We start from the raw sequence: 27,007 nt of genomic DNA, 5'->3' as shown, positions 1-27,007 counted from the left end.
AGCACATAATCTATTTCATGCTGGACTATGGCTGATACAAGGTAACTTATAACAAAGTTGGGGAAACAATGACCCAAAGAAAATCCACCTATATTCCCCAAAGATCTCTCTGATCCCCCAAATCTTCCAGCTACCCAGAGGAAGCAATGGTAAGGGATCTTCCATCTTCCAGCCTGCCCTCCTTCCCCTCTCTTGTTCCAAGAACTTCTTTCCCATTGCTATTTTAATACAGAGAATTCTGTATTGTTTTCTGTACAATTTTTGTAGGATTGTTTTCTCCAATCCTATAGACAATCATATTTTTGTACATAACAGAATTCCATTCCAATAAAACAATGAAGCCAGTCAGATATTTTATTTTTTTAAAAAAGCATTCTTCCTGTGAATGTTTCTACTGAATCCTAGATACAGATGTTCAAGGATATGGGGCAATTGCAGTTAAATATGAATAGAAAAGTTCAAAAGGTATTTTTGTAAGGCTGTTCAAATTGGTAATAGAGACAAAGCTCTGTTACATGAGGTAACTCTCCCCTCTAAAGTGGCTAATTATAGGGAAAACAACCAAGAGTTTTTGCCTTCCTTCTAATAGTAGTGGTCTAGAATAAGTTGAACATAGCTCCCACCCTCCTCTGAAATTCAGGGAGATGTATCCTGCCCAGGTTTATACTAAAGACACATTATTTTCAGGTCAAAAGAAACAGTCTCACTTGCTTGTAAGTTCACTGGTTCAGGTAAGCAGAACATCTTTTTGCTGCAAAAGAAGAGCAACAAGAAAGTAGAGCTCAGGGCAGGGTCCTGATTGGTCAGGAGAGAGGGCTAGCAGTCACGTGCTCTTGTGTTTCCATGATGTCAGGTGCAAGAAGTCTACAATCGTCTATTATAGGCGTCTACTACTCCTGTCCTCCTCTTGCCAGGGCTGGTAAGACTAGTGTAAAACCCTGCTAGAGGCACAGGAGGATCCACGCCTGTGAATGTAACCAGTGGAGGCTGTGCACTGAGAAGTCTTGTTCCAATAAAATCATATGTAGAAACTAAGTAAGACATACATAAAACAGATTTTATATTTCTGTATAAAATTATCCAGCTATAGATCGGAAAAAATGAAATATCTTATACTGAAGTGGGAATGGGAAATTGAAAGTGGTAATGGTTGTACAACAGTATGGATGTGCTTAGTGCTACTGAATTGTACACTTACAAATGATTACAGTGATTTTTTAAAGAGTTGAAAAGATTAAGTACGGAAGAATCCAGGGAGTACTGGGCTGTGGAAAGAGTGGTGAAGGTGTGTGCCGTTATCTCTCTGTTCCTCACCCACACCCCAGCCATTCCTCACCCTCTTTGGCTTTCTAACACCTCCAAACCAAGATGGCCCCGCTGGAAATTCAAGAAAACCCTGGGTCTTCATCATCTCTCCACTGAAGAACTTAACTGCTGTGATGAGACTGCACCTCAACAAATGTCACATCAAAGGTCAGGATTGGTCCTTATGGGTGTGTCACGGTAGCGTAGAGTGGGGTGGGGTGGGGTGGGTTGACTTACTTGTCATTGACCGGCAAAGGAGCAGTGCAGAACTTCCCAACAATGGTAGTCCGGTCTTTTCTCCAAACTCGGTGGGAAGAGTGAAACTTGAGTTTCACTTGGTTTATCTGGCACTGAGGGTTGGCATGAGCTATGACTCCTTTCCCCTGGAGTTCCTGTCTAGGTCTGCAAGGGAGAGGTAAATTAAATTACCCAAGAGCATTTGGCCTTTGCCTCCCCTTGGCTCCTATGGGGCTCTGCAGGTAGTGTTGGTTAGCTCTCACACACAAGAGAACTCTTTGAAGGTGTGGACCACAATCTTTTATATCACACTCCCCAGCCCCTCTGCGTGTATACTCACACCTTTAAACATGGCTCAGAAAATAGTTGTTGATTTTTTAAAGAAAACAAGTGGACATGGCAGCAAAATGGTAGCTCTTGGGTTTTCATATATGGAAAAATGTCCCTGTTCTTAGATTCCTAACTGGAGAAAATCTTCACTTTCAGATCTACCTACTGGAAGTAGAGCCCTCTTTCAGGGCCTTCAATTCCACAAATTTTGTGTGGACTTTTGTATTTTATACTGAGTATGAATGTGTAAATGGGAAAAAACAAAACAAAAAAATGGATCTTGAAACCAGACAGAGCTCGTGTGGTACTATGCAGGTTTTGTGTCTTCCCAACTATGTGGCTTTGGAGTCACACAGCCCTAGGTCTAAACCCCAGCTCTCCAATGCATGAGCCATGAGCTTGACCCACAGGCTTGGTACACCTCTGAAGGCAGCCTAGGTGACCCAGAGTAAAAGAAGAATCCATGTCTCTCTTGGCCCAAGATGGAAGGAGGAGTATGAAGTCACCCATCCAGAGAGGTAACAAAGAGAAGATTCAGGTGTGGAGCAAGGAGGCCTGCCGGGAAGTCACCAAGGTGGGCAAAGTCCTGGGGAGCAGGGAAGACACTTGCCTCCTGGGCCCTGCCTGGGCCTCTTTGGCCTCCACGTCGGAAGAAGCAACGGGGACTGGAGGAGGAGGAGTGAGGGGGTGGAGCTTTCGCCTTCACACATGAGCGTTGGGGGTCATCGAAAGTAGAGGGGTTATGGCTCAGCCACATGGTTTCTCTTTCCTTTCTGGCCTTTGCGGAGTGATAAAATGTCTTCTTTGTGTACTCTTTAACCCAAGGTTAGTCATAGAGTTTGTTTTTTTCTTTTGAGGAAGATTCTGTATGTCTTCCAGAGCCGTTCCTGTTTTGTTTTTGTTTTTTAAGTTTAGAAGTATTTTAAAATATTTCAGAGGAAAAATAAGATTTTTCTTTTTCAGAAGCTGCATGGATAGAAGGGCTTGCAAACTAGCAGGATATGAAGGACGCTGTGAGTGAGTGACCTAAGGACTTGGTTTGGGTAAATTTTCTAATTAGAAGGAAATCCTGGGGTTTCACAAAATTATACAAAGAAGGGAAAGACCACACATAAACCCCCCTCCTTTTTTTCAATTTCTATTCTGCGGGGGAGGGGGGAGAAAAAATAAAACAAGGAATTGAAGATAGCTGTGTCTTGAGTCTTTCAAAAGAGTAATGCAAATTGCTTTTGGGAGAAGGAAGAAACTGTGGATGTCCATTCCAGTCACTTGGGGAGTTTTTAAAAGTGTAGTGGTTGAGGCTGTGCTCAGAGTCTGCTGTAATTGGCCTGGGATGAGGCTTAGGGAGTCAGTGGTGTTTAGGACTCTGCAAGTGACCAGTTGTGTGGTTGTCTTGACCCCTGCCGGTATTGGCTCATCTTTCAAGGTGCAGGAGAGGCAATGAAAGCACCTTGTGGAAGTAACACGACCTTAAACTGATCTAATGAAAATCATTCAGCTGTAATCTGCAAGACTCTCATGGGCCCCTGAAGATCCGTGTTGGGACCCTGACTGCCATACCTCTCTCTGTGGTCTGTGTGAGCTGGAGCCCTGACCAGTGCCAGGGTGTGGGAGTCCAGAAGTGTGCTCCTCTCGGTACCATTAATGTCTAACACTGCAGCCTGAGAAATGTTTCCAAATTCCACTCTGATCTGGTCACTCTCCTCCTTAAAAGTCCCACTGGCTCTCCAAACTGCTCTCAGGATAAAACCCCAAATCCCTAACTGTCCTTCCAACACCTGGCACAGTGTGGCTCTGAGCGGCCACCCTGTACTCCCCCCGCCACCCCCGCCTCCTCTCTGCATTCTCACTAACCCCTGGACTGGGTAACTCCGTCAAATCACTACTGAAACATCACCTTCTCACTCTTGGTCAGGCTCTGACCTACTTGTCCTCACGGCACCTGCCCCTGTGGAAAAGCATGCATTTCTATGGTTGTGCTTCATCCGCTCACCTGCGAACTACACTTATCAGCTTCCCCTGCCAGCAGACTCCAGTGAGAGCTAACCTGCAGGAGGCACACTTAGTGGCGAGACCACTTTGGGCTGTGATTCCAGAGGGGCTATATTTCTTTTTTTTTTTTTTCAGAGGGGCTATATTTCTTGCCTGCTTCCAGCTCCCGCCAAACAGCCACCTCGGTGGATCCTGCTGACACACTACCAACATCACCTGGCCTTGTTCCTCCGACCCCACAGGAGGATTGTCCCCTGTTGCTGATTTCTGCACTGTCCCCCCGCCTCCTTTTGGCTTTTCAGCTCTCTGGACATATTTGTAATTAGTTCCTTGGGTTAAATATCTTCTGTTAGACTCCCAGTTTGGGCTCTGGTTTCTGGACGGGACCCTGCTTGCTGAGACAGTGACTTCTTTGATTAGACCAGCTCCTGCTGGCTTGCAAGTAACTCACCAATTGCTTTGTAAGGAAACATGCACCTCTGCTGCTGTTCCTATCCTCTGCCAGGCTTGAGCCTTCCTATAGTTGAAGTTCTCTATCTTCCCACCTCAAGCCTGGTCCTGCCAGCTGCTAGGCCCAAATGTGACCCCAGAAGGGAAGGAAATGCTCAGCCTGCTTCTAGGGATTAGCACCACATGGCATCAAGCCCTGCTGACCTCCCTTGTACTCATTTGCTAACTAGCCCCTTTGCCTGTGATTCAGTTCTAATAACTCACCTAGTACTGGCCCCACTTTCCAGGAGTAGGTGCTTCCCAGGCTCTGGTCAGCCCTCCCTGGCCGGTGATGAGGTCTTCCTGCTTGCTGACATTCCTGATGCCCCCTTCCTGGATTCCTGACTCATGTTTCCTATCTAGGTTCTCATGTTCTCACCACCTGTTGAGACACTCCGTATCTTTGGCTCACCCACCTCATCTGCTTTTGTCTAAATAAACCACCCTTGGATCCAGTACTGATCATGAACCTGGGACAGTTGCCCAGCATGTGTCTGTGGGTGCATCTGCTGCAGGTCCTGCCCTCACCTCCACCTCCAGCCCAGCAGGCTTGGGCCACCCATTAGTGATCACACAGTGACTGTTGTGGGAGATGTGTGTGCATGTGATGCGGGACACTTACGTACATGGTGATCTTGGCCTGGGAGGTAACGTTGCTGCTAAGGAAGGTGACTGAGATGAAGGTATCCTTGTTCCTTGGCTCCTGCAAGTAAAACTCCACCAGGCTGTGATGCACTGGGAAACCGAAGCAGAGCAGATGCCTGGGCCAGAGGTCAGCGGTGCAAACTGCCCACAAAGCCCCAGAGAGCAGCAGTGCAGGAATCTGAGATCTACCTCTTAGTAGCAGGTTACCTGCCGTCCCCCAAATCCTTAGCTTCCAACTGGGGATAATAAAAATAGGTCTGAACGAGAGTTAAATGAGTTAATACTGGAAATTCCGTAGACAATGCCTGTGGCTAGGAAGCATTCAATGCATGTTAGTTCTTGTTATTACTTATAACACTAAAATGTCCCACTCCTCTCTGCTTGATGACATTGTGTTGGTGTAGTGATTCTGTAAGAAAAGCATGTCTCAAAAAAAAAAAAAAAGAAAAAGAAAAGCATGTCTCTTATACTAAATAATTAACTCATAAAATGTAATGATACTCCTCGACTCCCCACCATACACACGGTTTCAGGAAGCCCACTTGTGTGTAGGTGACTATTTTCCTCTCTGTGGCAGCCTGGGTGCCAAATGGCATCTCCACCCTCCCAGGCAGCATGGATCCTGGGGCTTTCAAAGCTCGTGTCATTGACACAGACTAGATGAGGAGCCTGGCTCATGATGATATCCCTGTGACCTGCTGTCTCTCTGGCAAGAGAAATTAAGAAGTACAGCTTCTCTAACATCTTATCCTTTCCTTATTAAGGGGGTGGCCCATCTGGTGGCATCTTGCTGTATCTTTGGTCTTGGGGCATTTTCACACACTTCTCTGGTGATTGGGACACAGCTGGAGAGGCAGTCCTTTGCCTCTTACCCTACTTGTACTTTTTCATTTGTCATATTTAACAGGCAGATGTAGGAGGGACATCGAATGGACTTAGGTAGACTGAGCATTAAGTCAGAAGAGTGCTGTGATCCATCTGGGCTCATGGGGTTGGTAACAAGACTCACTGATGGGTGCTAAGATACCAAGAACCCACAGGAAGGAAAGAAAGCATGGTATGGTTCCCCTCCACAGAGGAAGACATCCAATGCCATGCCCCTCCTGTCTGTCTTTCAGTTGTTTGCTAGGGGGTGCAGATTGTTCTGGTGTTCTGGTGTCTTTCAGTTGTTTGCTAGGGGGTGCAGATTGTTCTGGTGTCTTTCAGTTGTTTGCTAGGGGGTGCAGATTGTTCTCCCTAGGCTGACTTTGATATATTGTACCACTTCTTCCTTTGCTGGCAGGTCTCACCTCATCAAGTAAGTTTCCTAGGGTTCTGCTTCTCCCCTTTCATTATCTGGAAGCCCCAGGAGAGTCAGGTCTACTAATGTTGGGTGGGCATGAACTGGGAGTGGAATCCAATCGCTGCAGGAGTAAGACATGGGAAGCAGCACACAGAGCCCTGGACAGTTAGTCAGGAGACCTGGATCCACGGCCCAGCCTTGCTTCCTCGCTGTGTCCCTCTCCCTAAGTTACTGAACCTCTCTGTGTCCTGGTCCCTTCATATCTAAACGGTAACCCTTGACATGACCTCATAGAACATGGCAAGGATTAGTGAAGTAATGGGGAGAACACACTTCATGTGAAACACTAGGGAAAGTAATATTGTCAGAAAAATTATTATTTGGAGAAGATTGATCCTTTGCTCTGCTAGTACATGCCTGGCAGGAGTCAAGGGTGACCACTATCCTGCTGAACACTGCTGTAGCTCAGGAGAGAGCTGGGCAATGGGAGCCCAGTGCCATGGTGGCCTGAGAGTGGGTAAGAGCAGGTTGCTACAGGCTGCTGGCACCACCCGAACTCCAGGTAGAGGAGGATCCCAGTTCCAATGGTCAGAACAAAAGGCTCAGCACTGCAAGGCTCAGAGCATGTAGGCAAACAGGTATTATGCTCCTTGGTTCTTTCTGTGCCTCTCTGAGGTTTGTGAACAGACAGGGCCATACTTCTGGGGCACCAAGAGGGAGTCTCACAACAAATATGAAACAGTCACAAAAATTGTGGCTATGTGAACCTGCCTTAGCAGGGACCTGAAAATGCCTCTCACTTCAAGTGTGCCCCAGTCTCCCTACCATGTGTGTTCCTGGCTGTGCAGACAGAGAGGAGCCAGTTCAGGTTGCTGTTAAGCTGTCCAGAGCTGGAAGTAAAACTGGATATCTGGTCCTGGCATCACTGCCTCTGTCACTGGACAAAGCATCCTCCTTCCAGCTGACCTCAGGAGGGGGCAGTGAGGACAGAGGAGTAGCCTAGAAATATGGCTGTAAAGAACAGATTCTCTTTCAGAAGCAGAGGCAGAGAAGCCAGTGTGGAAGCAGGTGGTGGCATGAAAGGGTGTAGATTTTGGAGTCACAAGACCTGGAGTTGAATTATACTTTTCCCACCCCACTGTGTAGCCTTGGGCAAAAGGCTGAGTGTCTCAGAGCCTCCCCTTCCTCATACTTAATCCAAGAATTGGGCTGTCAAATGAGTAGATATATGTGAGAAGCCCACAGTTGACTCTTGAAACCCACTTGTTCGTAGGAGGTAGCCAGGAATTCTCTCTAGCATCATAAACACCCGCATCTAGTCTCCTCCAATTCTTTGATTGACAAAGGGAAAGGAATTATTTCTTATCAAGTTCCAGTCCCTGTGCTAGCAACTTCCTGTATACTATTTTATTTTATCCTCACATTGATTCTTTGAAGTAGGTACTGTTATTGTTCCCATTTTCTACATAAGGATGTAGAGGTTCAGAAAACTTAAGTAAGATTCTCCTGATCACATATCTGGTAAGCGCAGAAGCTGAGATTCAACTCCAAGTTTGTGTGACTACAATCTGAGCTTTGGGCTCCATATCACATAGCACTAGGAGTTTGGTACAAGGAAGGAATGGCCACAAAGATCCCTCCACCAGGATACGAGGTGGCTCAGTGGTTGAACATCTATCTGCCTTTGGCTCAGGGCATGGTCCCGGAGTCCCAGGGTCAAGTCATACATTGGGCTCCCCTCAGGGAGCCTGCTTTTCCCTCTGCATATGTCTCTGCCTCTCTCTCTGTGTCCCTTATGAATAAAAAAAATCTTTTTTAAAAAACAAAAGATCTCTCCACCAACCAGACACAAGCAGATCAGAAAATCAGTCGGAATTAGTGTGGCCATACAATTTATCATCTTAACCAGCATACTTGCCCTATACACTCAATAAACAATAAACTAGACAAGATCCCAGGATAACAAATGTCAAAAAGGAAGTATAGTCGATCTACTTAAGATGCAAATAGCACCGGAAAAGATGATGCTCCAACCTGTGATATATTTCATGGGTCCTAAGACACACTCTCCTCTCACATTTCACATCTTTTACTGGCATCTTCGCTTCAGTGAAATGCAGTGGTTAGAAACAACAGTGAAGAACTGGAATATGTATGTGTAGGGGAAGGAGGGCAGAGGGCAAGGTTCAATATTCCTTAGAGATCCTGACCTAAGAGGGCTGCGAGTGGGTGGGGGGAGAGACCCATAAGATGGGCACCAAGGAAGGGGTAAAAAAGTATGCAAGAAGTGGGGAACCAGAAGGTCCTCCCAAATATCAGACTACAGAGTCCCATGCTGGAGAGGAGAGAGGAACTAGGATAAATATATGGAGAGTAAGATGTCCTTAAGTCTTCATCTGCAGTAGAGCGATGGGTTGGACTAGCTCTGAAAGTTCAGGATCTAAGACTAGCTGCTGCCCACCCTCCCACCCCTTCTATAGCATCTTTGCCCCAATCTTTCACCTCCCACCTTGGCTACCATGCTGTGCTAGACACAGGCCAAATCAAAACCCTGGACTCTACAGGACAGCATACTAGCAGAGCTGAGCTACACATGTTTCCCCCAACTCACCACAATATGGAGCCCTGGAAGTGGTCAGGAGGTAGACTTTCACTTCCTTGGGAAGTGGCTCTATCTTGATACCACTTTGTTCCATCAGCCCTGGAAGTAGAGAGGCAAGACAAAGACAGCAGAGTCCTGAGAAGGCCATTTCAATGTCCCTTGGCACCCACCCATGTATTGATTAATTCATGTACCCGATCATTCTATAAACAACTACGCTGTATGCTCATTACGTGCCATGCCCAGTCCAGCCAAGGATAAACATACAAGTAAACAGGACACACATTCTTCAGATCATTGGGCCCATTCCATAAATTCTGAGGTATTTATCAGAAATTTGAAGTTATGTCTCCAATTTGCAAAATAATCTATAAGACAGTTGTTTTAATGGCTTTTTATATCCTTTGCAGACAAAGCACAGGGAAGCATTTGACCTGAAGAATAGTGGTTGACAAGTTAGGGAAAGGCATTCCAAGCAGAGAATATGGTTTAGACAAAGGCACACAGGGTGAGGAACATGAAATATTCTTGGAAGTACAAGTAGTTGGCATCCTGGTGTTCAGTGCCAGGCAAAGTGTAGTGAGAGGTGATGCTGGCGGATAGTGTGAGGTGGCTGTTTATAGCAGCAGGACCATCACATTGGGGGAAACTGTGGCATATGCCCCCTGAGTAGGAAGTAATGTTGATTTGCTTTATTGTGGGAAACTACATCTACTTTAACATTTTGTCAAGCTGATATCCATTTCATTCATATAAGGAATGACAGGTTGCTGCAGTTCTGAGTGGCAACCAGGGATGGGGAGTGAGAATGAGAGAGAGGAAGGAACCATTTATATTTCCCAGAGTTCTTCCTGAAATCCATCTTGGAGAACCCTAGGATGTTCTTAGCAATGACCAGCACAGGGTGAGTTGAGGCCAGATCCCTTAGCCTTTCCCAAGCCCTTCTCCCAGGCTGGCCTGGATCCTCCAGAAATGTGCGCAAGCCAACCAGCAAGGAGGCAGCCCTCCAGTTGGTGCATGGCTGCCATAGCCTCACACCTCTAAAGAGGGTCATGTACACCATTCTTGGGGATTCCTCACAAAGCCTTGGTTTACAGTCTATCAGGACTTGGAGAATGGCTGGCCTAGCTAGAAAGACCTATGGCAAGCATCTGGTCTTGGAGTGTGGGCAGCGGCTCTGGGCTATTCCAATGTTTCCAACAGGTCCTGAGTCTGGGCTTGCAGATGAGGGGCTGTGTGTGAAGAGTGTGTGCAGAGCAAGCAGTATAGAGGGTAAGGGGAGGGACACAGAAGGCCATATGCCATCTTCCAGATGGAAATAGGCTGAACATCCGATCAGTGAATTTCCTTATCCAGTTGGATAGACTTCTTGACCATAGGAAATCAGGACTCACAGAGGTGACAACTAGCAAGACTTGAACTTGCCCCAAATTGCCAAAGGGGTGGCATTTACCAATTCTTGGACAGGAAAGCAGAAAAGGGTTAAAACAATCCAGACATTGTCCAGCAAGAAAGGCCTTGTAGGTGGCACAGGGAAAGGCCATCAGTGGACAGGAATTCTCCAGGGCACTGATGTAGAGGTACACGGCCCTCATGTGATCACAGATCAGGTAACTGTAGCCTGAACAGGGGAAAAATATAACCATGGTTTTAGTTTAAGACAAATGAAAACCCCTCCATGCTACTCATTGTAATTCTATTGAATTTTATATTCCAGCAGGCTATAAATTTTAAATTCCAGCAGGATGTGTCCTGAACCACGTTTTAAAATGTTAATGGAAATGGTTACTACATTCTCCCTCTTCTTTTTAATTTTCCTGAGATACTTAAGCTTAATCTATCAAAAAAATTACTTAAATTGAGATCCATCTTTCATAATCATGCAAACGCTCTTTTGGAAAATGGTAGCTTACGGGGATTTGGTGATCCTGACCAACTTCTCACAACGAATATCTGCCTGCACATTTTAGCTTCTTCATAGTCACCTACACAATCAAGCTTTTTACAACCTCATGATACTCAGCAATGAGATGATCAAGGGAGTCAGCCGCAGTTCATGGTAAATCTGAAAGTCAATGTGCTTCCGAGTTTACCTGGCCAAATGCCTGATACACTGAATTTGCCAAATGTCCCAATTTAATAAAAAACCTTGTCTTCTTGTTATTGTTTACTGTATAAAAATTTGAAGTAACTCACACTAGATGAATTGCTGGGCTAAGAGGTCTATGGTGAGCTACCGCTTTAGGGTTCTGGGGTCTTCACATTCTCCCTTCATCTTGGGACCACCACCCCCTATTCTGGGACCAGCAACCAAATCTGAGCCTGTGTTAACTTACCTTCCCCCATGGTTGGGACACTCTTTATGGGCAAGCTCCTTCCAGCTGCAACAGGGAGCTGGGGAACACAAACTAAACCCTTCTTACAATTGTGTTATGAGGAAAAATGAAAAGGGCCAACTAAAATGCCACAGAAATATATACAAAGGTCATAAAACCAAACTATCCCATCTGATAAAAAATGCTAGGAAATCTATAAATTATAAAAATAAACATGTTTTTGAAAATCACTAAGTTGGGTAAATCAGATTAGGGGTTATTCAATAACATTGTTAAAAGAATCCTTAAAACGTTAAAAAATTTGGTAAAGCAGGAAAAGACTAAAAACGTAGTAAACAAATCAGGATAAAATTCTCATAAGAAATGCTGATAGGACAGCCCCGGTGGCTCAGCGGTTTAGCGCTGCCTTCAGCTCAGGGTGTGATCCTGGAGACTGGAGATTGAGTCCCACGTCGGGCTCCCTGCATGGAGCCTACTTCTCCCTCCACCTGTGTCTCTGCCTCTCTCTCTCTCTCTCTCTCTGTGTGTGTGTTTGTGTGTGTGTGTGTGTGTGTGTGTGTCTCTCATGAATAAATAAATAAAATCTAAGAAAAAAAAAGAAATGCTGATAGGTTGCCTATATTCATAAGAAGACTATAAAAAGACTAAACAACCCTTGATCCTTAACTTTTGACAAATTTAATGTTATTTAAGATAATGCTAAGAAGAATGTATTCAAAAAGAGCATTCCACGGGCACCTGGGTGGCTCAGTGGTTGAGCGTCTGACTTGGGCTCAGGGCATGATCCTGGGATCTAGAGATTGAGTCCCGCATCAGGCTCCCCACAGGGAGCCTGCTTCTCCCTCTACCTATGTCTCTGCCTCTCTCTCTGTGTCTCTCATGAATAAATAAATAAGATCTTAAAAAACAAAAGAGCATTCCAGAAGAATATAATTGACCCTTGAACAACAGGGGTGTTGGGGCACTCCACCTCCCATGCAGTTGAGAATTCTTGTATAACTTTTCATTCTCCCGAAACTTAATTATTAATAGCCTACTGTTGATCTGAAGCCTTACTGATAACATAAACAATTGATTAACACATATCTTGCATGTTATATATATTATACACCATATTCTTACAGTAAAGTAAGCTGGATAAAAGAAAATGTTAAAAAACATAAGGAAGAGAAAATACATTTATAGTACTATATTGTGTTTATAAAAAAAAAATCCAAAAAAAAAAAAAATCCATGTACAAGTGGACCTGTGCAGTTCAAACTCATGTTGGTCAAGGATCAATAGTGTATTTAGAAAAGAAGAAATGTATATTCATTGAATGTACTCAAGACGATTACCTTGAAAACAATTTTGGAGAACTGTCAAATTTAATAAGTTTGGGGAAATGGTCATCAGTGAATTGATCCTTCAGCTAGCCAGCTTTGGGTGTGTCATTCTACTCCTGTCACAACTAGGCTCTGCAGGAGATGTAGCTAGTGTGGACCATACCACAAAGTGGGGCCCAGGAAGAACAGAATATTGGCTGGAGTGATGATATACACTGTAGGACCTAAGGAGTGGGGAGACCAGCAAAAGTATGGTGCAAGCTTTCAATTTTGGGCACTCTTCCCCCAGAATTCTCCTGGTTCCTATAGACATCCATTCAATAAGTGCTGCGAGACGTCTTACGGGGCATAGCAAAGGACACTAGAAGGAAGACCTCCTGTGGCCCACACTGGCTGACTCAACATGAAAACTGTTGGTGAATTCCAGCCTCTGGGGCAGCCAAATACCAACCCTTTCTGGCTTTCTGACCTGCATGAATGAAGGTGGGACAGCCAGGTTGGTCTTGGCCTCCATTGACAAAGTAGTCCACATGTCCAACAGGAATCCGGATACCCAAATCTGAAAGAAGGCAAAACCCCATTATTTCTGATTGCAGGGGCATGTTTTCTAGGCCCCAACGCAGGGTCCCCTGGCAGCAAAGCCTGAACTCTAACTTTGAGAGCTGCCCCCCACACTCTGTGCCCACCTCACCCTTAAGCGCTGTGACACTGCAGAACACGCCCTCAGTTTTCTACAGGCGTTTATCTACACTGAAAGGAAGCCAAGAAGAATAATGCCATGAGAAGATATTCATATTTGTCTAACAAAATCAGAAAAAATATTCCTTAATATAAGTTCTTATAGATCACTAAATGTCATAAGCTGGGTAAACTTCCTTGTCAAGCAAGTGTTTATTTTGAGCGATAGTTTGTTTATATATATATATATATATTTGGAGCCACGTTTCCACAGTGTCCCTCATATTTTTGTGCTGTCTTGACTGAGCAAAAATATGACCTGGTTAGTTTGAGAGACTATCACCCTCATCTCATCATGTGACCATATTGGACCCCTCAGACTGGGTCAGAGGCAGCTACCAAAGACCCCAACTTTCCCCTTCGTAACATCTTTCCCCTTTCCACATCCATCGCTACTGCAAGTGATTGTCGTATGTTATTTGTTTAATGGCATCTATCCAAGAGTTAGGCAAAGACCTAGAAGTCATCCTTGCTTCATTCCTTTCCCTCACTCCCTACACTTAGCCCATCACCTGTCTGGTCAGCTCTATCTCCAAAATATACTTTGAATCTTTCTACTTCTCTCCATCTCTCCTGCACCCACCTCTGTGCAAGCCGCCACCACCTCTCGCCCACACCACTACTGCAAACACCCTCTAATGAGCCTCCAACCTCCCTTAGTGTCCCCTGGAGCTGACTCTCTGCACAGCAGCCACAGTAATCTTTACAGGAACTCCTAATGCCTCTCTGTTCTTGCCGTCAGCTCCTCACCTTGGCCAGCCTGGCCCCGTTCCAGCCTCACTCCCTGTCCTGTAGCCACATGGTTGGCTTTCCTGTCCCCATCGGCATCTTGTTCTCTCTACCTCGAATGTTCTCCTAGCGCTTCCCAGGGCTGGCTCATTCTGACCCGCATAATATCACCTCAGATATCACCTCCTTGAGCAGACTTTGCTCAATAACCTTACCTGAAGAGGTCCCCACCCCTACCCTCTGCCCCACATCCTCCATCATCACGCTCACAGGGTGTAATTACGTCTGCTTCCTTGTCCGTAAGCTCTGCAATTTACAGCAGGGACATTACCTGTCTTTTTCTCTGCTGTAGCCCCAATACCAGCACCATGCCTGTCACATGTGTGTGCCTAATATTTATTGAAGGGAGTAATGAATGAATGCCTGCTCAATGAAGCCTATATTTCCACGTGGGCAGGGACCTTCTTCAATGCCGTGTGCATTGCAGTGTTCTCTGGGCTGACTGCATAGCTCAGTAAAAATTAGACAAATGGAATACTTTTATCCCCTCTGGTCACACTAGGAGGAAGCTCCAATTCTGAAGGGGACTGCGAGGCCTAGCTCTGGTAAGTGGGGACCTAATAAGTCCCCTATTCAGCAAATTTAGAAACAGAAGAGGTTAACCTTGATATTTAACATGGTTAACCCAACAGCTAGGTGGAGGCCTGTGGGCTTTGCTTTCCTGTGAGATGATGAAAGTCGGAAAGAGGGTTGAATAATGTGACTGCTTGGGTTTCTTCCAGAATTATAAATCTGAGTGTTGGGTGCTAAAAGAAGGCTTCTGATCAAAAAGAATGAGACATAGACACCTGTCACTTGAACTGCACACTCTTCTGGTGGGGGATAGGCATTATTTCTTCTTGTACCCACCAGGCTGGGCACAAGGCCTGGCTGACTCCTGAGCATTTCATAAAGAGTAGAAATGAGGAGGAATGCCCATCCTCTTTCCCAACTGGTCAGAATAGCTTAATTTGGCCATAATAGATTTAGGGTTGGGGGTCTTTCCAATGCCTGTCATTGTTGGAGAGGAGGTTTCTCATTCTTCACTGCACTGAAGGGCTGGGATCCTCCCTGGGGAGAAGGGAAATCCTGACAGGCCTGAGGATCTGCCCTAGAAGTGGAATGTCCCAGTCCCATGGGGCCGGCCACATTCACCCTGAAAAAGCAGTGTGACTTTCCCATATACCAGCCCGGCAGCAATGCCCTCCCCCCACAGCCTCATCACAAGGTTTAGTAGTAATCAGAGATCAAGATGACACTGATGAGCTCCTCATTGCAACAGAAGCTCAGGAGGGAGGGAAGCTGCCCAGGGTGACACGGATAGATGCCAGCCTCCTCGTCCCTGCTGTGCTCAGTCCTCCCACCCCAGGAAGGTCAGCCTCCCCTCACTGTCAGTGTCTGTGTGGATGGCCTCCACGAAGAGGGCATCTCCAGGGTCCAGGCGTTCCTCCAGGCTGGCTCTGGTGTACTCCGGTCCAGCAGGGTCCAGGCCTGCTGGGACAGATTGATGTCAGGGGCTCTGTTCCTCTCAGCTACAGGAACCCTCATGGATCCACCACATATCTCTCAGGGCAGCCCTTCCTGGTCAGCTCTTAGAGTCCCCCAGCAAGGACCCAAGGACAAGAGGAAACTGTATTCAGGACCCAAGGGCAAGAAGACCACCGTACCCAGGAAACCCCACACTGTTCTCTTCGATTCTCAATGACCCAGCTTCCCTGGCTCTGGAATAAGCTTGATAACATCAACCATTTGGTAAGGGCTAATGTAAGTAATTTTAATCCACATGTACTCATCACAACTGCTATAATTTTTTGAGCAGTTACTATGTGTCAGGTCTTATGCTAGTCTTCATAACAACACAGGGAGACCCTGAGACAAGGATTTCAAGCACAAGTAGCTTATTTGGGAGTTGATCACAGGAAGTATAGTGAGGGAGTAGAAAAATGAGTCAGAGTATAAAAAAAATTAACGGATGGATTATCACTTTGAGTGACTTGTTCTCATCCCACTGGGACCCTTCTGAGAGGCTCTGTAGTACATGACTCAGAATTGTCCCACTGAAGGGCCAGAAGGTAAGGGTATTTACCACACAACTCTAGTCCTTTATTGGTTGAGGGTAGCTTCTGAAGCATAAAGTCCCTAGTGCTTTTGTAAGTATTTAGCATAATTGTCTAAAGGTGATTTCCATAGTCGGCCAAGGAGAAATGAGCTATTACAACTCATTTTACAGAGGTAATAACTGAGGCATTAGAGTAATATTAGGTAATATTAGGTAATAACTGACATTAGAGATCACAGGGCCTCAGATTTTAGCAGAAGTAGAAAATCATAAGAACAAATATCCCCTCTGCTTGCCTCAGCAGAGGCATTTCCTGGGCATTCTTTCTCTATCTCCAAACTTGGGAGAATGGGCAAGAATGTTACCTGTGATCCGGCCTAACTGGCCTTTGTAGAAATGTCCCACCATGCCCCCAACGTGGGCGCCAAGGCTAACACCAATGATGTGGATCGAAGACTCTGGCACACCCAGCACCTAGAATGGGGCATTTACAGTGAATTGCATTTGGGCCACAGCAGACTTCTGGACCCACAGGATCACACTTTTCCCTGAAGCTTCAGAGTTAAAGGGCTCTGGGCATGACATATGCCCCACATATGCTTTGGGGTAAAAAGTCAGAATTCATTCCATTCATCACTTGCCCTCTTCATAGACACCCCACCTTGAGGACTGCCTTACTTTCTCTTTGGTGCCCAAAGTGTGTGAGCAATGACCATCTCTCCTTCTTGAGAGACTCCCTATCTGACATGAGTGGCACATTTTACAGAGGAGAAGCAGGAGGCTCAGAGAGGGTCAACAGCTTGCCCAAAGTCAACACTGTAAGTGGTAAAGTTGAGCTTGGAAGGGAAGACCCACAAGCTACTGGTGGCTCTGCTACCGCCCTGAAGCTCCCCTTCATGTGTTGACTCTTTCTTTGGGTCCCCTTTCTCCTCCCAGTCAAAATTCACACCAAGCAAAAAAAAAAAAAAAAAAAAAAAAAATTCACACCAAGCACTTTAACACCTACCAGGAGTTTACTGAGGAAACGGGAGATCTCAAGTCCCAGCTTAACCACATTTTCCACGGCTGAGAAGTAGACACCCGTAGAGCCATAAACCCAGTCCACAGCAATCACATTAGCATTTGCTGCCCGGAGAAGGGTGCCAATGAATGTATCAATCCAGGAAGGCTTTGTACCTAAGGCCCTAGACAGGGCCAAGAAAGGATAGGAAAATTATCTCCCAGGCCAATGTCCATTGTCATGGAAATTACAATGCCACTTTCTATTAACAGAACAAACCCAGGGAGAAAAAAGGTGGAAACAAATAAGAGGAGTATATGGGCAATAAATCATATACCACTTTGAGCATAGGAAGAGTGCAATTCCAAAGTCACCAGGGCTTCTGCCTATGTATATGGAACCTTTGCGTAAATTGTTAAAGGGTACCTTTTGTTCCAGGTAGATACAGCCTCATGCCAGGGCTCAGAACTTAGGGTGGATTTCAACCCCAAACAACCCTCAGTCAGGCATGTTTGTGCAACGTCTACTACACAAAACCGTTTGTACTGACATTGCTTGTGTTAATCATAGGGGAAAAAAGGTAACTTTGTACCTTAGAGTTATGCTTTGCAATCTTAATTCTCATTCTATAATATAAGCACTCTCCTTGAGGGATGTTTTTATTTACTTGTCCATTCGGTCATCCTTTCATTAATTCAATGAGCCAGGCAGTATGCAATGTGCTTTATGAGAAATAAAGAAAAACGAGATACATTTTCTATTCTTCTGGAACTTACAGTGTAATAGGGCTTTTCTAGGAAAAGGAGAGTGATAGAAAAAATTTCATAAAACTTTCCTAAGAGATTAAAATTGGGAGAAGTTTTCTCAGTGGCTTACAGTAAGGGAACAGTAAGAGCATGCTCCTGTGGGCAGAGGAGCACAAACAGGTGTGTGCCATAAAATGTAGATTCAGGGGATCTAAGAGCAGACACAGTAACAGCCTGCTGAGCTCTCCAGCTCTTTTAGCTATCTCTGGGTTGGGGATACACACCCAGCCTTGGATAGTGGTTGAATATAAGATTTGCTATAGGAGATACTTTAGCACAAGAGCGAAGAAGAATGCCTAAGGAGAGATGTGGCTGGGTCCCTGGAGTCCAGGGATTTGAGAAGCAGAGAGAACCCAGAGACCATGAAATGGTGATCCTTTGTGCAGTGCCTTTGTGTCCACCTCTTCATCGGACACCCCCATCTCTAGTTGCTCTATACTGCTACTATTTCACTGCATTCTCCCTCTTTCCTCCCACCAACCTTCTTCTGTTTCTGGCCTTGTTGATGGGCTCTAGAAAGAAGCTGTTGGAAGGAAGGATGGTGGTTGAATTGAGACTCAGTATTATAACAAAGTTTGGACTGTAGGGCATCAAAGAAATTGAAGAAGAGAAGCACCTAGCATCTGAGAAAGGTTAACCTCAGGAGATGATGGAAGTAGCACCAATGAGTAGAAGTTTCTTAAATCGTGAAACCAGGGAAGAAATGAAGAAGAGGAAATAAACTCCTGGATAAAAACACCATGCTGTTACCCCAATTGCACAAAGCCTCTGACCTCATTGGCTGAGATGAATCATCTAACCCATGCTTCAGGGAGAAAAGGATCACTGAGACCATCTCTACAACTTCCCTTTTTTTTTTTTTTTTTTTTTAAATTTTTATTTATTTATGATAGTCACAGAGAGAGAGAGAGAGGCAGAGACACAGGCGGAGGAAGAAGCAGGCTCCATGCACCGGGAGCCCGATGTGGGATTCGATCCCGGGTCTCCAGGATCGCGCCCTGGGCCAAAGGCAGGCGCCAAACCGCTGCGCCACCCAGGGATCCCTACAACTTCCCTTTTATTCAGATGTGGAAACCAAGGCTCTATGTGCCAGGGCAATTTGCCCAGGGTTATACATATTTAGTGTTTGAGTGCATTTGGACAAGACTGAGCAGAGGAGTAATGCACATGACCAACAAGAATAAACAATGCAGTGTATGCTCATGTTGATCTGAAATACCTTCAAAGGCAACAAGAGGTGAGAGATGAAACATGGAACTGTCATTAAATTCATTTCTCCTCTTGCTCCCCACTAACTTCCTATGGCATGTGGTCACTCTCTAGTTTTTAGCTGAGATGTTTCTATTGGCTGATTACTCGCACCTGAATCCATGGATGATTAGTTTGGTTCCCAGAGTGGCATTAAACCCAGATTTTTGGATGTCACTACTTTCCTGCACTAGCTGCCCACAGCTGGGTTCCAAAGGGGTGAAGAGGAGAAACTGGACTTTGAGATTGGTGCCTTGGAGAAGATTAGCATTCTGGAAGTCAGTGCACTTTGTCTGTGGGGTAGGAGGTGCATCTCCTGGAGGAAAAAAACAAAAAGAAAAACAAGAAAGATCACCAAGGTGAGTTCATCTGTTCTTAGAAGGAAGAAAAGTGTTCTTGAGAGGAAGAAAGAACTAGGGGCTTACAAGCATTTATTATAAATCAGCTAGTGCAATATTCAGACTAATTTAATAAAGACATCACTTCTATAACCAAAACCTGTGAACAGTTTTCATGTCTAAAGATACAATGCCAGAAAAGGATATGACTGTTACTCAACTAGAGCAGATTAAAGGCCATGGTGAAGTGGATACTGTTATGAGACAAACTGAGTTGCCCCCATAACTCCATATGTTGAAGTCCTAACCACTTAGGACCTCAGAATGTGACTACATTTCAAGATAGAGTCTTTATGGAGGTTATTATGTTAAAATGAAGCCAACAGGATGGGTCCTAATCCAGTATAACTGGTGTCCTTGTAAGAGGAAATTTGGATACAGACATAGAGGAAAGACATGAAGACACACGGAGTAGATAGCCAACAGCAAGCCAAAATTAAGTCAAAGGTCACACTTCTATGCAAAACATGCCTCTGAGGCATTTCCCTCAGAATGAAATCTGAAGTCCTAACAATGGATTAAAGCACTGAATGATCTAAGCCATAGGCTCTGGGAGCACTTTGCTGTCCAACTATTGCATTTTCCATTCTGGCCACGTGTCCTCCCAGCTCTTTTCCCTCTACACAGTCTTAGACCACCTGAAGGTGTTTGCACTGGCCATCCCTTCTGCCTGGAATGTCTTTCCACAGACAGACACCTGGCTAACGCTCTCTTCTCCTTCAAGTCTTTGCTTGTCAAATGTAACTACCTTGTTTAAATTGCCATCTGCCTGTGCCCCACACCCAAGTTCTCTCAATCTTCCTCATCCTGATCTATTTCCTTTTATAGCAATCATCCCCTTCTAATCTCCCATGGAATTCACTAGTTAATTATTTAAGTGTATTATTTTATTTCCCTACAGTAGGATATACTTTCAAAGAAGGCAGAAATTTTTATCCATTTTGCTCACTGTGCTGCCTAGAATAGTGTCTGTCACACACAGTAAACATGAAAAGCAAGTTCTTTGAAAAGAATAATAAACTAGATGTACTTTTGATAAGACAGAGTAAGAAAAAAAAGAAGGAAGTCACAAACAATATAGTTTAAAAATCTACTGTAGATTTTTAAAACCATAAAAGAGCATATTTATACCCACCCAAAACTTCAAAATACAAATATTTTCCTAGAAAATGGGCAATTTCCTAGAAAAATTTACCTTACTGAAACTTAAGAAAGAAAAAATGGAAAGTCAAATGTTAAAACTGTAGCATTAGGGAATTGAAACCATAGTTTTCAATCTATTTATCAAAAAACTCTAGCAGGCTGGACAGTTTTACAGAAAAATTCTACCAATCGTTCAATTCTTATTACTGTTCTGGAGAATCTAAATTCATTCTATGATAATAGCCAGGATATCAAAACTGGTCAAGGACAGGAGAAAGGAAAGGCCAATTTCACTATTTAACCCAGACATAAAAACCCTGAATAAATTATCAGCAAATTTAAGCCCATCAAAGATAACAAGAATGAAACACACATCATGGCCAAGCAGGGTTTAATCCAATGAATGAAAAGATGGCTTAACATTAGAAGATGTATTAATGTAATTCACATATAAAAATTAAAGAAAAAAAGCCCACATGCTCCTCTTAATGATGTAGAAGGAAAAAGCACAGTAGAATTTAATACCTAACACTTCTTAAGAAAAAGTATCTACCAAGAATCTATTGCAATGACCATACTTGGGATGAAATGTTAGAAGCATTCCATTTAGAACTGGGAACAAATGAGAATATCTGTTATCAGTGCTTCTATGAAATATTGTACTGGAAGGTCTAGTCCTAGCCAGGGAAACAAGACAATAAAATGGGATGAAAGTTACAAAGTTTGAAAAGGAGGAGAGAAAATTGCCAAGATTTGCATATGATAGAATAAAACTTTTGATCACTTGGGAGTATGGAAGGTGGCACAGTGAATCATGCTCAGATATCCCCTCTCCCCAACCATCACTCCAACTAAAGACTAATCACAGTTGAAAATCAAAAGAGAGAGAGAAAGACATAGCCAATCTTAAATATAAAGATTATGTCACCATTCCAGTATGGTGCTGGGTTCCTAGTTTGGCAGAAGGCAATGGTTGTGAGAATTCAGCTCTGTGAGGTAAGCAGGATCCTGGAGTGCTCCATGTTAGGTGTGGAAGGTCAGCACCAGGCCCCTGTGAGGTAGGGAGGGGCTCTGCAACTCAGTAAAGGAAGCTAAAAACAAAAGCAATGTAACCAAAAAACATTGCTATTGACTTTTTGACTGGGGCTTATAGCTTTATTTAGGGAGGCAGGATGAAAAGAGGAGGCCTCACTAATAAGATCTGAGCTGAACTGGAGGAGACAGTCTAAAGATGAGGGGTGAGGGGAGGGTGCCTGGGTGGCTCAGTCAATTAGGTGTCTGACTTCGGCTCAGGTCATGATATTCAGGGGTCCTGGGATCAAGCCCCTAGTTGGGCTCTGGGCTCAGCAGGGAGTCCACCCAGCCCCCCTACCCCTACTCTTGCTTTGTCTCTCTCTCTCTCTCTCAAATGAATAAATAAAATCTAAAAAAAAAAATAAAGAAAGAAAGAAGAGAAGGGAAGGGGGTGATGGGAGAAAGTAGGGAGAGGCCAGACACAAGCTTCTCATTAAACATTGAAATGAAACTCATCAAAAACAAAACAAAACAAAACAAAACAAAAACAAACAAACAAAAAGAAACTCATCTATTACGTTAGAAGTCAAGATACTAGTTATCTTTGGGTTGGTAGTGATTAAGAGAGAGGAGATATGTGCAAAGGGTTTTAAGAACCTAGTAATGTTTTATTTCTTGATCCAGATGATAGTTACACAGGGGAATTCACTCTGAAAATCCATTAATCTGTATATTAATAATCTGTGCACTTGTCTGTATATATGCTGTATTTCAGTAATGAGTTCACTTTTTTAAATACTGCAAACAAAATGTTTAAATATAGAGACATCTGGGTGGCTTGCCTTTGGCTCAGATCGTGATCCTAGGGCCCTGGGATAGAGTCCTGCATTGGGTTCCCCATGGGGAGCCTGCTTCTCCCTCTTGTATCTCTGCCTCTCTCTCTCTCTGTCTCTCATGAATGAATAAATAAAATCTTTATTTTTTATTTTTTTAATTTTTATTTATTTATGATAGTCACACACAGAGAGAGAGAGAGAGGCAGAGACACAGGCAGAGGGAGAAGCAGGCTCCATGCACCGGGAGCCCGATGTGGGATTCGATCCTGGGTCTCCAGGATCGCGCCCTGGGCCAAAGGCAGGCGCCAAACCGCTGTGCCACCCAGGGATCCCAAATAAAATCTTTAAAAAGTGTCTAAATATATACAGAAATTGAATGTTTACCAAGATAGTCAATAAAGCCAGTAAGTGAACCATGAATTAATTCCAGGTAAAATAATATTTTAAAAGCCTTTGACAAAGTCTTTAAAATAAGTATGCTGAGAATCTTCAAGGTTAAAAATAAATATGGAACATAAGAAATTATGAAATAAAAACATGCATAAATGATAAATTAAGGTATTTAGGAAAAAACTAGTTCGAAAATTGGAAATGAAAAAGATGACCATTAAAATAAAAAAGGATCTGGAAAACTGTGTGGAGGTTCCTCAAAGAGTTAAAAATAGACCTGCCCTACGACCCAGCAATTGCACTGTTGGGGATTTACCCCAAAGATTCAGATGCAATGAAACGCCGGGACACCTGCACCCCGATGTTTCTAGCAGCAAAGTCCACAATAGCCAAACTGTGGAAGGAACCTCGGTGTCCATCGAAAGATGAATGGATAAAGAAGATGTGGTTTATGTATACAATGGAATATTCCTCAGCCATTAGAAATGACAAATACCCACCATTTGCTTCAACGTGGATGAAACTGGAGGGTATTATGCTGAGTGAAGTAAGTCAATCGGAGAAGGACAAATGTATGTTCTCATTCATTTGGGGAATATAAATAATAGTGAAAGGGAATATAAGGGAAGAGAGAAGAAAATGTGTGGGAAATATCAGAAAGGGAGACAGAACATAAAGACTCCTAACTCTGGGAAACGAACTAGGGGTGGTGGAAGGGGAGGAGGGCAGGGGGTGGGGGTGAATGGGTGACGGGCACTGAGGGGGGCACTTGAGGAGATGAGCTCTGGGTATTATTCTGTATGTTGGTAAATTGAACACCAATAAAAAATAAGTTTATTATAAAAAAAAGGAAAAGGTCCATCTAGTCCACCTTGAAAAAAAATAAAATAAAATAAAAAAATAAAAATAAAAAAGGAATCAGGGACACCTGGGTGGCTCAGCAGTTTGGCGCCTGCCTTCCAGCAGGCCCAGGGCATGGTCCTGGAGACCCGGGATTGAGTCCCACGTTGGTCTTCCTGCACGGAGCCTGCTTCTCCCTCTGCCTGTGTCTCTGCCTCTCTCTCTGTATCTCTCATTAATAAATAAATAAAATCTTTAAAAAAATTTTTTAAAAAAAGGAATTAATACTATAATGTTCAGTACAGAAGTTAAAAGCTTTTAAAATGAAAGTATAGTTAAAATATATAGACAATAGATGGAGAGGTTCCAATTTTTATCCAGTAGCTGTTCTCTAAAGGAAGAGAATAGGAAAAGAAGCAATATTTTGAAAAGATAATGGTTAAGAAGTTTCCATAATCAAAAAAACATATGAGTTCTCCAATCAAAAATTACACTCGGGGTAATGAGTGAGATAAAAAACAAATAGGAGCGCCTGAGTGGCTTAGTTGATTAAGCACCTAACTCTTGATTTCTGTTTAGATCATGAGCTCAGCGCCATGGAATTGAGCACCGCATCAGGCTCTATGCTTAGCCTGGTGTCTGCTTCAGAATTCTCTCTCTCCCTTTGCCCCCCTTCTTTATCAAATAAATTTTTAAAAGTATAAATAAATAAATCTATGTATCTATCTATGTATCTATGTGTCTATCTATGTAGCTATCAGTAGATTGTAACAGCAGAACATCACAGATAAAAAAAAATATTTTAAAAAATTCCCAAATGTATTGCACCATTTACAAGAAATGGATAATTTTCTAGAAAAATGTGATTTAGTGAAACTGAATCAAGAAGGAATAATAAGCCCAAATAAAACTAGTAGCATCCAAACATTAAATTGGTAATCAAGAGTCTTCTCTGGCCCTAAAGTACACTAGAGCTAGGTGGTTTTATTTGAGAACCCCACTGCTTTAAAATATAAGTAATCTTTATCTTATATAAACTGTTTATAGAATAAAAACTTATTTCATGAGGTAATAATAATCCTAGTATCAACAGGACAAGGGTAACTCAAGAAAAGAAACTGATCATGGTCAATTTTTTATGGACATATATGCAAAATAATATACATCTAAATATATATAAAATTTTTTAAAATTGTGGCAAAATAAAACTCAGCATTGTATTTAAAAACACACCATGATTAAAGAATTTGTCCCTGGTGATCTTAGTCTGATTAGGCTAGCACATGGGGCTTTAGAAGAAAATACGAAAAAGTGTCTTTAGAGTAAGATTGCTTAAACAAGACACCAGAAGCACAAATCATAATAAGAAGTAAGAATTAAGACAACAATGTAATACTGTTTTTTCTATCAAGGCGACAATATGAAAAATGTCTGATACTACAAAGCATTGGCTGAGAGGTGGGGAAACAGCCATGCTCGCATACTTACTAGTAAACGGTCATACCTTCTTGCAGGGCAATATTTCCCACGTCTATCAAAAACGTAGAAGATAGAAATCCCTTCATATCTAGTATATTGTGTATGAACAGCCATTTCAAATAATAAGATAGCTGTGTATGTTCTTTTTAAAATTATTATTCATTTATTTATGATAGACATAGAGAGAGAGAGAGAGAGACAGAGACAGAGAGAGAGAGTCAGAGACACAGGCAGAGGGAGAAGCAGGCTCCATGTCAGGAGCCCGGTGCAGGACTCGATCCCGGGACCCCAGGATCATGCCCTGGGCCAAAGGCAGGCGCCAAACCACTGAGCCACCCAGGGGTCCCCTGTATGTTCATATGGAAGAATTTCACACACAGATATAAGGAGACCGTTTTATACACACACACAAATAAGCACTTAAGGGAAAGCACCCATGCAGCTAAGCAGCACCTTTTAAAAGCCACCCTTCAATGCTGGAGGTGAGTGCTGTCCTACCCGTTGAACATCTGGGCAGTGAAGGGTGTGGAGTAGAGGCAGGAGGTGTTGCAAGAGAGGGAGAATGCTGGCAGACTTTCTGGGAGGTGTGAGGAGCATAGATGAACAAAAAGGCATGAGCAGCTCCAGGCAGAAGGATTGACACATTCTAAAGCTGGGCAGGGACAATTAAATGTCTTGTGACACAACTGAATGGGGGCCTGTTATGGGGAACTTGGGGAGTGAGGGGGTCCACAGGGGAGGACCAGTGCTGGGAGGAGAGGGATCTTCACCAGCAGGAGAACCTCCAGGCCACAGGAGTGTTTAGATTTGCTACATTAAACCAGCAGGCGTGGTGGGTGGTCTTTTTACCTGGGGAAAGGTAAGATGCAAGTAGCACCTGCCGGAATGTTTTCTAAAGGCCATCCTGTCATCTGTGGTTAGCAGGAACGAGTTATCGTAGTCCTCCCAGGGAAGATGACAAACCTGAATTTGATTTGGATCTGCAGATTAGCAAGGACATCTACTCTTCTCAGTGACAAAAATCTTCTTTAGTCAGGAAATTTTAAATTGTAAAATTAAATGTATCTTGGCACAGTGGATATTTTTAGGGTGGATGTCAATCATATTTTGGAATCGATCAAGGTTTATTTTCTGATGGTCATCCTAGCTAGTGCCGGGCAAAGAGGATTATAATGCAGCTTTTGGAGAAAAGAGGACAAGAACAAGGCACTTGGGAAGGTGTCCTGGTCGTCATCAGTCCCTTTATGATTGTAGGGTTTTTTTCCTCCCTCTTCTAAATTCATCTCAAGAGAGGGCTTTTAGGGGACCTTCCAAAGGTTAGCACTGCATAAATAGATGGCTTAAGCAACAGAACCACTGATTGAAAGAAATGCCACGCAAGGCCCGAGCCCCCGAATTACCTGCACTTCCAATGCTGAGCCACAGAAGGAGCCCCCATGAGCAGAAGTGTCTCTCCCTGAGGCCTGGGGGCATCGCTGAGCTGGAAGTCCCAGAGCTGGGGTGAAGCCGACTCCTACTAACCGGCCTCTTGAAGTTTTGGACACCACATACCAGCTTGGGTCTCAGTAATCATTAACTGGCCTCTTGACCTGTAGAAAAAAAAATAAACTCTCCCTATTTGTTTAACCTTCACCATTTTTTGGTTTCTTCTTCTCTATGTAAATAAGTACACTTTTGTTTTCTCTTTTTAAAGCAAGGGACATTGAAACACATTGTCCTTCCTCTCTGAGCCAAACATCATCAGG

General features: G+C 43.7%; 1 protein-coding gene and 1 long non-coding RNA gene across 10 annotated transcripts; one reads left to right on the top strand and one right to left on the bottom strand.

Annotated features, from left to right (window-relative positions):
* Positions 1–340: 340 nt before the first annotated feature.
* On the bottom strand, positions 341–27,007 carry PLA1A (phospholipase A1 member A). Of its 8 annotated transcripts, none has more exons than XR_011994850.1 (11): positions 26,663–26,944; positions 19,277–19,478; positions 17,115–17,292; positions 16,474–16,582; positions 15,439–15,540; positions 13,013–13,102; positions 10,336–10,503; positions 8,892–8,981; positions 4,976–5,139; positions 1,543–1,707; positions 341–751 (listed from the first exon to the last, which is right to left on the bottom strand). XR_011994850.1 is itself a non-coding variant. In XM_025990118.2 (11 exons), the coding sequence occupies exons 1-11, from the start codon at positions 26,733–26,735 to the stop codon at positions 667–669; spliced, it is 1,371 nt and encodes a 456-aa protein (XP_025845903.1). In that variant the 5' UTR covers positions 26,736–27,007; the 3' UTR covers positions 341–666. The 8 variants fall into 8 exon arrangements, 5 of the variants coding, with proteins under 5 accessions (XP_025845903.1, XP_072580326.1, XP_025845902.1 ...); XR_011994849.1 differs by having other exon boundaries at positions 4,980–5,114; XR_011994851.1 differs by having other exon boundaries at positions 4,976–5,088.
* Positions 1,336–4,856, top strand: LOC140594206 (uncharacterized). 2 transcript variants are annotated; one of them, XR_011994862.1, is made up of 4 exons: positions 1,336–1,473; positions 2,355–2,446; positions 2,836–2,885; positions 4,717–4,856. It is a non-coding gene; the product is annotated as an uncharacterized lncRNA (long non-coding RNA). The 2 variants fall into 2 exon arrangements; XR_011994858.1 differs by lacking the exon at positions 1,336–1,473 and having other exon boundaries at positions 2,306–2,446.

The sequence above is a fragment of the Vulpes vulpes genome, chromosome 1, assembly GCF_048418805.1.
Source record: "Vulpes vulpes isolate BD-2025 chromosome 1, VulVul3, whole genome shotgun sequence".
NCBI lineage: Eukaryota > Metazoa > Chordata > Mammalia > Carnivora > Canidae > Vulpes > Vulpes vulpes.
The sequence above is the reverse complement of the archived record's forward strand: the minus strand, read 5'-3'. Positions and strand labels throughout refer to the sequence as shown.

Excerpts from the sequence above, each read along its gene's own strand:
- PLA1A (XM_072724225.1), bottom strand. The coding sequence starts at position 26,735 with ATGCCCCCAGGCCTCAGGGAGAGACACTTCTGCTCATGGGGGCTCCTT. Across the intron at positions 10,504-13,012 it reads TCCCACCTTCATTCATGCAG|GCTACAGTTACCTGATCTGT; the intron begins GTCAGAAAGCCA and ends TCCCCTGTTCAG. Across the intron at positions 752-1,542 it reads CCTTTGCCGGTCAATGACAA|CAAAAAGATGTTCTGCTTAC; the intron begins GTAAGTCAACCC and ends CTTCTTTTGCAG.